General features: G+C 38.5%; 1 protein-coding gene across 4 annotated transcripts; it reads left to right on the top strand.

The window, feature by feature from the left end:
• Positions 1-5,166: 5,166 nt before the first annotated feature.
• Positions 5,167-7,532, top strand: LOC147524802 (uncharacterized). 4 transcript variants are annotated; one of them, XR_015197317.1, is made up of 4 exons: positions 5,167-5,912; positions 6,519-6,574; positions 6,855-7,176; positions 7,476-7,532. XR_015197317.1 is itself a non-coding variant. In XM_086563749.1 (3 exons), exons 1-3 carry the CDS (start codon positions 5,868-5,870, stop codon positions 7,087-7,089), a joined length of 336 nt encoding a protein of 111 aa, XP_086419875.1. In that variant the 5' UTR covers positions 5,167-5,867; the 3' UTR covers positions 7,090-7,370. The 4 variants fall into 4 exon arrangements, 1 of the variants encoding a protein (XP_086419875.1); XM_086563749.1 differs by lacking the exon at positions 7,476-7,532 and having other exon boundaries at positions 6,855-7,370; XR_015197321.1 differs by lacking the exons at positions 5,167-5,912; positions 7,476-7,532 and adding an exon at positions 5,925-6,336 and having other exon boundaries at positions 6,473-6,574; positions 6,855-7,370.
• The last annotated feature ends 3,293 nt before the right edge of the window (positions 7,533-10,825 follow it).

The following is a 10,825-nucleotide window of genomic DNA, read 5'->3' on the forward strand; positions in this document are numbered from 1 at the left end:
CAAGACAAATGGGTCTAAGCGCAAGGGTAATAACAAACCCAAGAAACAAGGAGGGGCTAATAAGTTGGCTCCTAAGGCAAGCATAGCCAAGCGCCATAGAGGCAAGCGTGGTGGAAAGAAAGAAATTGATATGACCAAAGTGAAATGCTACAACTGTAAGCAGATGGGACACTTCGCCATTGATTGATTGCACCGAAAGGCGGTATCCATTTCCGACTCTCATCACATAAGTGTATGTACACATGTTTTAGTTGCTCATTCTCTCCCTGAATGGATTGTAGATACAGGAGCAACCAGGCATGTAGCTCGAGAGCGAGTAGGGTTTGTAGATTATCGTCGAATTCCAGAAAACACCCAAAGGCTTTATATGGGAAATGGCACTAGTGAAGATGCATTAGGAATTGGTACATACCAACTCTCATTACTGTATTTGGTAGCCAGACTTCTTCTACATGATGATGTGCTTTATGTTCCTAGAATTCAAAGATAATCGCTTTTCGTTTTAGCACTTCTTTCTTTTGGATATTCTTTTGATTTTAAAATTTGAAAGGTTGGATATTAAGTTGGATGGTATTGTTTTTGGACATGGATTTCTTATGAATAATTTCTTTAAAGTTGAATTGAAATGATTCGTTTCTTCATTATCTTACATGGCTAGTGCAAGTAGAAATATTGATTTACATTTACTTGGCATGCTAGACTAGGTCATATAGGACAAGATAGGATGACCGGACTAGCTAGAGAAGGCCTATTGGGCCCACTCGCTAAGGTTGACCTACCTATATGTGAACCATGTTTAGTCGGTAAAGCATGTAGAAAGCCTTTTGGAAAGGCAAGAAGAGCTACTCGGCCCGGCAGAGCTAATCCACTCGGATATTTGTGGGCCTATGAATGTTAAGGCACGCCATGGCCTCTTATTTTCTCACTCTTATAGATGATTACTCACGATATGGTTATGTCTATCGATAGCTCACCGCTATGAAGCTTTGAATTGTTTTAAACGCTTTATAGCGAGAGGTTGAGACACGAAAAGAGAGGAGCTTAAAACTCTTCGAACCCGACCGAGGGCGTGAATACTTATCGATCGGTTCAAGGAATTATGTGAAAAAAAGGGGATCATGAGACAATTAACTATTCCTTATACTCCGCTTGACAAAATGGTGTAGCGGAGAGAAGAAATAGAACTCTTTTAGATATGGTTAGATCAATGATGGCGCAAAGTAATCTCCCTATATCATTTTGGGGGGATGCACTTTTGACTGCAGCCTACATACTTAACCGAGTGCCTTCTCAGTCAGTTCCTTCAACACCTTATGAACTTTGGAAAGGCGAAAAGCCCCATTTGGAGCATTTGCGCCCATGGGGTTCAGCAGGTTTTGTTCACAACATCTCCCATAAGTATGGGAAACTAGGCCCTAGAGCTAAAAAGTGTATCTTTGTAAGGTATTCTGATAGCTCAAAAGGTTATGTTATGTATGGTGAACACCCTGATGGAGGAATGACAGAAATAGAGTCTCGCGATATAGATTTCATTGAGAATGATTTTCCTAGCATAAGTAACGCAAAGAAAGATCTTGGCCTCTATGAGATAGAGGAGTATGAAGACATCCTACCATCTTCAAGCGAGGGTGGGGAATTAATTTCTCATCCTGTAATCGCTGAAGATAGTGGGAGTGGTTTTCAAACTAGTGGGAGTGTACCAGAAAGTGGGAGTGTACCACTAGATTCTCTACAAGATCCTCAAGTGCGTAGGAGTAAACGTGGAAATATTCCCCGTCGTCATTTCGAGATTGAAGGGGATATTTTTATGTGTACTCCATTAGATGAGGAAGAACCTACTTCTTTCAAAGAAGCAATTTCTTCTCTGCTAGAGACAAGTGGATGGGCTGCTATGCAAGATGAGATGAACTCAATGGGTAAAAACGAGGTCCGGGAGTTAGTTAATCTTCCTACCGGGCTTAAAAGCATTGAAAATAAATGGATTTTTTAAAGTTAAACGCAAGGCAGATGGTTCAATTGACAAGCATAAAAGCACGCCTTGTGGCGAAAGGTTATACCCAACAACAGGGTATAGACTATGAAGAGACATTCTCCCTCGTGGTGAGATTCGCTTCAATTAAGCCTCATTCTAGCTATTGTCGCACAACAGAGATTTAGAACTTTTCAAATGGATGTTAAGACCGCATTTCTCAATGGAGAATTAAAGGAAGAGATCTATATGGCTCAACCGATTGGTTTTGAGGTCCAAGGACAAAGCGCAAAGTTTGCCGCCTAAAACGCGTTCTATATATGGCCTTAAACGGTCGTCTCAGGCAATGGTATCTCAGATTTCACAATTCAATTACCTCAATTGGTTTTGAGATGATTGAAGAAGATCATTCGTGTACACTAAACGATCCGAAAAGAGTTTTCTTATCCTTTCGTTGTATGTTGATGACATTCTTTTAGCTGGGAATGATATGGATTCCATTGTTGCCACTAAGAAGTGGTTGTCCTCCATTTTGAAATGAAGGATATGGGTGAAGCGGACTATGTGTTAGGAGTTAAGATCACGAGAGATCGCAAAAAAAAGAAATTTCTTGGTTTGTCTCGGGGAGACTTACATTAGAAAAAAATTCTTGGCGTTTCCGTATGCAAAACTCAAACCAATAGACACCCCATTGGAAAAAGGATGTGACTTAAACCTTGATCGGTGTCCCAAAACTAAAGAAGAAAAGAATCAAATGTCCAATGTGCCATATCGCGGCTGCAATTGGTAGTCCGATGTATGCCATGATGTGTACTTTCGACCGGATATCGGTTTTGCGGTCGGGTTAGTCGGTCGTTATCGAGTAATCTGGTCGGCTCATTGGAAAGCTGTGAAAAGGATACTCAGATATCTACAAGGGACTGCTGATTTTGTCCTAAGTTACCATGGTGGAGACTTGAAACCGAAAGGTTACACCGACGCAGACCGGCCGGTGATAAAGATGGCGCAAGTCCACTTCGGGTTATGCTTTTATGCTCGGAGGTGGAATTATTACTTGGTGTAGTCGAAGCAAAAATGTGTTTCTTTGTCTACAATGGAGTCGAGTATGTTGCTGTTTTTCGGTCACCATGATCCAAGAATTCGTTTGGCTAAGGAAATTCTTGATACACTTAGATATCACGGCTCATGCAAAGGATGCGATATTACTTTATAGTGATATAATCGCAGCTCTAGCATTTGCAAAGGATCCTAAGTATCATGGGAAGGCCAAACACATAGAGACTCGTTTTCACTACATTCGAGATAAGGTTGCAACAGGAGAAGTAGTCTTGAAACATATCTCCACGCTTAACATGTTAGCTGATCCCATGACTAAACCTATTGCACGAGATGCGTTTAAATCTCATGTTAGGAGTATGGGACTTCGTAGGATTTGATATGTTTGGACATCTTTTATGTAATTGACATTGTTTATGATAGATATATTTCATTAATTCAGATTTTTTGGAATATTCTTTTAATTACACATTCTTGATTTGTTTTTGTCACCGAGCTTGAATCGACCTACTCACATGGGTGATTCACCTTGGCGCTTGGAAAGAGCGAGCAAGATGAGACATCTATATTCTTGGCTAGATTGTTTTAAAAAAAGAATATGTTTTTAAATTCTTGAATGTCGCCTTTAGTTAGAACTAAGATGAGACCTTATAAAAATAAAGGTCGAACATAAAATTTATCCACAATTTTATGGAGCCACGTGGAGTTGTTCGAATATGAGTGTTTTTTCTTGACAGCGCTTAGAAAGTGGATCGGGATAAAACTCAAGTTAGGCTTGTTTAGCGACTAGACTGAGATTCGTATGGTGTTCTGGTTTTTTGCAAGTGACATATCCATTTTATGGGATAACACCATAGCATACATAACATATTGTATGTGCTTTGCCGACCCAATAGTGAGAACAATGAATGAATCCCTTCTTCATTGTTATGTGAGCCACTGGGATAATTGAAACTTTTTCCCATCTTATGCCTTTCTTAACCTAAGGTTATGTCATGAAGAGAATATTTGGTGACGCTACTTTAGTGTGCTTCCTAAGTACGACGAGATTTACCGTATTACGGGGCATTTCTAGGAAAGTTTAATGAATATAATTGAAATGACATGAATGTTTAGGGAAGATTTTTTTGATATTACATCTATTTTGTGACTCATAGCGGGCCCGCGACCATATTTTAATATGTCATGAGTACAAAACAAGGAGGGGATGTAGCACTGCTTTAAACGAGGGATTAAGAGTGCTGATTCCAGTGTAATCAACAATGTCTAAGGCATATACGAGATCTACGGGTGATGCGTTTTTATTAGTTGGGTGAAAACTTAATAATATCGCCCTGTTGCTCTTTTGTTCTTCTCGTGAGGTCGCACACCTTATTCCCTATATGCAAAGATGAGTAATAGAGATATTGAAATTTGCCCTATGTGGCGAGTGGGGAGATGTAAGTGGGTTCGACCACTTAGGGTCCGCCACATGGATCAAGGATCCATCCCCCATTTAAGCTACTCCCCTCGGATCGTAGGATCGTAGTCCCACTGGATAGAATATACACCGGATAGAATATAATCTATCATGAATCTCTTGTTGCAAAAAAAAGAGTCGGGAGTTAGCTATATGCTTGGTTGGTTTTATATATCTTACGAAGGTATTAGAAAAAACAACAAGTTTGAAGGAAAAAGAAAACAATTCTCAACTCTCTTCTTTCTCCATTCACTGAAGGGGTGGGCTTAAGGTGTGGATACAAAGGGGATTGATTCTAGTAACAATCCTTCTCAAGAGACAAGGCTAGTAACAACTCACAAGGTTATCATTCTTTGACTTCGGGTTTTCTTCCGCTGGACAAGAGGTATGTTCTATAACTCGAATAACATGTTAATGTATTATTTACATTTAAAAACCGAGCTACTTGTACAGGTAATTTTTTTTCTTCGCCAGAGTCAAATAGAGACCTCAAGTTTTTGAGCCCCTGTTACCAAGTTTGCCGCAGATATACTGGCTATAGTCAAGGATTATTTTAAGAAACTTTCTTGATTGGTTAAAAAGTAGACTCAATTTAAAGAATCTGGCTCCTCTATAACCGGATACAGAGATGGTATCTCTGTAACTGTTGACAGTTATATGCCATCTGTCCACTTTAGCAACCTGGTAAACTCTGTTGGTTTCTCTGTTTTCTTTTCTTTTTTATTTTCATTTTTTTAGCATTTGCATTTAAAAACCCCACCGTATCAAAAAGAACCTAGAAAATTCAAAGATGAAAAGATGGTTTCGGGTGAATAAATGCATAACTTTAATTATTTTTTCCAGCAACATTGATTCTTTCTCTCTTCTTTATGCAATCATACAAGCTATACTAGTATAGTACTAACTACAGTTCAAAACAGCAAAGGACTAATGCCTAAGCTGTGTATTTTGCCGGTAGAAGCAAATTATAAAGTAATTCATGGCAATTGTAGTGATCATAAAAAAAAAAAAAAACTTTTGAATAACGTACTGAAGGTTGGGGACTTGGGGATGGGATTTCTATGGAGGGAGATGAAGAATTTGAGGCACATAGAAGGAGAACAATGGGGAGTTAGGACTGTTAGATGAAGACGAAAATAAGATTTAAGAAGAGGAAAATGAAGAACAAGTTTGAAAAAGGAGACTACCAAGTTTCAGGTCTGGACTCTGGAGGTTTGTTCAAGAAAGTAACAGAGTTTGTTTTTGCTGGAAAAGAGAAACTAACAGAGTTAACCGAGTTATTAGAATTGACAGATGGCATAAAATGGGCAACAGTTATAGAGATACCATCTCTGTGCCCGGTTATAGAGGAGCTGGACTCCAATTTAAAAGCCACAGGTATGGATGACAAAAGGAGCACATGACTACTGGTACAGATATTCTTTACAGGTTAACAATTGACTCCGTGTTTTATTAAAATATACATCAAGTTATTGCAATGACCATGAAAATTAACATTTATGCATCACTCTCAATCTTCTGAAATTGGTTGCAGTTCTATTTCACATTGTTCCTGATCTATTTCCTCATTCTTATGCAATAAATAAGTAAAATAGAAAGGGGAAGAAAAGAAGAAAAAACTGGAAGTACAACTTTCTGATCAGTGTGGATGTGGGTGATTTTGTTGAAGTATATCTCTGCGTTGACATAGACGTGCAAGTCTTATTCTAGAATAGGAAATAAATACATATAGTCAAGAAGTAATAGGTTCAGTTTCGATGGTGGTGTTAGTACTCTCATACCTTGAAAAGTGGAGAACTGGAAAGTGACACTCCAAAATTGAACTGAAAGACCATCCCACAAAGAAATTTCTGTAATCTTCTCTTTCTGGAGCAGAAATGTTTTCTACTTACTACATCTATGCTTGTCCATATCTAGTTATTCCTGTTTGTTTATTAATACTGTCTCAGTCCATTTTCCACAATTGATCAATAGAGTAATGATTGCAGATGGATGGCTTGACAAAGACGACTGATCTCGTTTTTGTTTTGGCAGCAACAAATCTTCCATGGGAACTGGATGCAGCTATGCTCTGGCGTCTTGAGAAGCGAGTATCCTAAAAGCTTCCAACTTCTACAATTTACTTATCACTTTTGTTTCCGTCATCATCTAGATTCGTCTTGGTTAAATGCAAGTTGAAGCAACTAACGTCCATGTCATGTTTTTGCTATTTTTTGAAAAAGACACTTTTTCTTACTAATTGAGAGCTTTCTCTTTAAGAATATTTAACTCCCTCTCTCTCCGTCGTATAATTTGTTCGTTGGTGTGGAGTGGCTTTCCAACCAGTGAAGTACCATTAAATGAAGTTTTCACTTAACTTTGACGAATTAGATTCTTGTACCACTTCCAGAACCAGAAGCAAGAGGAGCAATGTTTGAGGAACGAACTACTACCATCGATACCTGGTGAAGAGAAGCTTCCATATGAGTTGCTAGTTGAAAGGACAGAAGGCTATTCAGGTTCAGATATTCGATTAGTTTGCAAAGAGGCTGCGATGCAGCCTCTTAGACGAGTAATGGTGCTTCTTGAAGAGGAGCCAGATGTGGTGCCTGAGGACGGGATGTAACTCACATTAGTTATCACTTCCGTGACTGCTAAACAAGCTTGGGGAAATAAATGCAAATTATAATCTGCAGGATTCAATAATTCTATGGTATATCACTAGCATTTGTTTGAATTTGATAGTTATTGTGTTAGGTAACGTCCTATTGGTTGTATTACCAGCTTCTCTGAGCACTCCGTCGCTCCTTCCCATCCAACCCTCAAGAAGAGAGCTTGCCTGTGTATTTATTCTGCTGAAAAGAGAATGTTATTGTCATTATTATTATTTGTAGTTTTTGTTCCTTATCAGTAATTGTTCTGTATCAGAAAGAAAAAAAGACAGAGAAACAAAAACAAAAACAAAAACAAAAAACTATTAACTGAAATGTTCATCACTATCTGTTCGTGCAGAGTTACCAAAGGTTGGCCCGATCGAAGATGAAGATATTGAAACAGCTTTAAGGAACACTGTCACATCCCGAATTTCTAAACAATTAAAAAAATGAATAATTGAAATATAAATATCTCAACCATCACTTGGTTCAATTGTCTAAAAACCCAGGCTATGACGGGGGGATACAACACATGTCAAAACCTAAAACCCACATCATAACAGGATCAACTTAACAACAAAAATCTCCAAATTCCTCAACTATCACTTTATTAAAACTTTCTTCCATCCCAATACAAACATAAACAACTTTAAGAATAACAATTTCCAACATTGTATTCTCATGTCATATAAAAAGAAAACTACGTTATTACATACTTCCAAAAGAATCAGACCTAAAAGAAAAACTAACGGCTCGGGTGCACTAATCCCAATCACACATTTGTTCCACTTCCTTCCACCTATGTTCCCAAGAACACACCCACGTTGCCAAAACAAAGCAAACATGGGTCAGCAAAATGGAATTTGCTGGTATGAGTAGACTAACCACATAAAACCATTTCAAAACTTTTCTTATCCAACTAACACTTTAACTCTATCATGACCTAATCATTCTCGGCTTGGGAAGGCAGTGTAGTTCCGCATCTCAACCGACATAGTTCTTCCCAAGCAAAACTTCTATTATCTTAACTCATTCTAATATCTCGCTTTTAATATCTAAATACCGAATTAAAACTTACCGATATCCACGGCCAGATAAGGGTAGGACCGCCGTCAAGACAAAAAAATATTATTAAGTCCTACCCTCCGCAAGAAAAGAAAGTTAGCAATTTTATATAATATGTGTAGATATCCTATAGGTATTCCAATGCAAGCCCAAATACACTCGCATAATCAAATTAATTTCTCTTATTAATTAATCAATTTCTTTTCTTATACACATATTTCACAACCTATGTACCTTAGGTCATTCCCGCCACATTCAAGGAATACCCAACCTTACATTCCCGTACACTCAAGGAATACAACTAACCCGCAAGGCGAATACCTTAGTTCCTCTCTAGGGTAGTCCAAACAATCGGGTCATTCATGGCACATTCAATGAATACCCATAGATAACGCTAACGGGCCATTTATGGCACATTCAATAAATGCCCACCTAACATATGACATCAACAGTCATAAAACTAAATTCTAAAAATTGAGACGTGGAGAGTTCTAAAAGAGTGCGGTAAATTTATTTACGCATTATTGAACTTTATTGCATGTATCATTTCAGAGAACGAATGAGTATCTTGATAACTGTATTTTTGGTTTACGCGTTATTAATTTCATGGATGTCTAAGTGTCATAACGTTACATATCATAAAATACTGCAAAATCACATAGTAGTTAATACACGTACACACGTATATATATACAGGTCTTAGCCTAAAGCCAAGCATGCTAATAGCCCTAGACCTATCCGAATAGCCCAAATCATAATCCGAGTTAAAAAGTCAAATTGGGTCAACTGGTCAAAGTCAACCCTTGTCAACAGTCAACTCTGGTCAAAGTCAACACCTCATTGTCAAAGTCAAACTGTCGTTTCTATATTCAACAGGTTCAGGGTCATAGCCATGGTTCATGACTAAGGTCAAAGTGCATGGCTCGTGGGCTCGCGGACTAAGGTCATGGTTCGACCTAACCGCCAAGCCCAAACCTTAGAACCCGAAAGTCTCAAACCAACTTATTTATTCCACGACCTAATTGGGGTCATAAGGACCGACCCACATAAATTAGAAACCGGTCCAAAGAAAACTAATTAAACCGGGTCCAAAACACAAATGGGTTCGCCCAACCATCGAATTGAACCGCCCAATCAAAACAAAAGAGAACGGGTCCAACTTAACAAAATAGAACTAAAGCCCAACAATCTAAACCGCCCAAGAGGAACACCCCGTGCCCAAGCCCAACTAACTAAACAGATCTTATGTTACCAAACAAGATCGGGAGCACCGGATCGTGCTCTCGGTTATCTTCCCCACTCAAGACCGCCAGCCTTAGTTTCTAGCCACCACAAACTTTCACTTGCCCCCACTCCAAACCGTTCGGTTTTAACCCTCATGCAAAACCCAATAACTTTAAAACCAAAACCCCAAATGTTTGAATCTAGATTTACCCAAAACTAGATCTAGTTCAAATTCGGACCGCCAATAATGGCTATCGAAGCTTCCAACAGCCCCATCAAATTCCAACATTCAAACATGCATTAACAACCCATTAAATCAACCAAAAGCGGTTCAAACTGCTTTTTTTCTTGGCGGAGGTTTGGTCGAACCGCCATTAATGGAGCTTTCGAGCTTCAATGACCCTTTCCAAAGACCCATTCTGACCTTTCATACATTCTACACTATCCCACTTCTCAACAACAACCCAATTCAAGCCGACAAATCAAAACCAACCAACGGCGACGCTTAGTGTCGGATCGCTAAGCTTCGGCAACCCCAACACCACACCACCAATGTCAATCTCGACAAAGACCCAATCCACTCAACAACCTACTTCAAACACCACACCCCGACATCCATCAACAAAATTCCAAACCACAAGTAAATCAAAAAAGAATGCAAACAAGGTAAACAAGGAAAAAACGATTTCTCTATTGGGCTTTAATCGCGCTTAACGCCCATAAAACTTGGACAAGAAATTCCACTTTCCGAAGTTTTAACCGAGTTTAACCGGTTTTCATAACGACAGTTTAACAAGTTTTCACATCAGCGGATCTAATAATAATGACAGAAAGAGCGTAAAACCATGAGTGGAATCTTTGAACAGTAAAGTTAGACGTGAATAGAAAAACTAATCTACTCACCTGTAGCGCTCTCCGAGTATCAGCTAGCTAACAGAAAAAAAAACTCTTCATTTTCTTCTTTCAGTAAAACTCCCATTTTTTTCTAAAACGCTCGCTGTGTTTTTTTTTTCCAAAAACTCTACGTGAGAAAACTTCCCGAAAAACAAGGGTTCAAACTTATCTACTTACTTACGGGCTTTTATCCGAAACTTCTGGGTACCCTATATCTGTTTTATCTATTATCTATTTTCATTATTATCTTTATTATTATTATTATTAGGAAAACAAAGAAATAAAACACGGGGTGTTATAAACACAAGACCTTCAGCTCGTCTTCATGCTCACCGATACGATAATTGCAATGTCGATTATGATAGCCATATTGTCCAATAAAGGTGACAGTATTTCTTTCCAATTGTTGTACCTTCTGTGCTTCATTATTTATTCATGTGTTGGAATTTATGTTGTCCTTGCAATTTGAGAAATAGAAAGAGAACCCAAGAGCTTTACAAATTTCCCTTCTAGTTAGACTTGTTT

Source organism: Coptis chinensis, chromosome 1 (genome assembly GCF_015680905.1).
Source record: "Coptis chinensis isolate HL-2020 chromosome 1, ASM1568090v1, whole genome shotgun sequence".
In the NCBI taxonomy this organism is placed as follows: Eukaryota; Viridiplantae; Streptophyta; class Magnoliopsida; order Ranunculales; family Ranunculaceae; genus Coptis; species Coptis chinensis.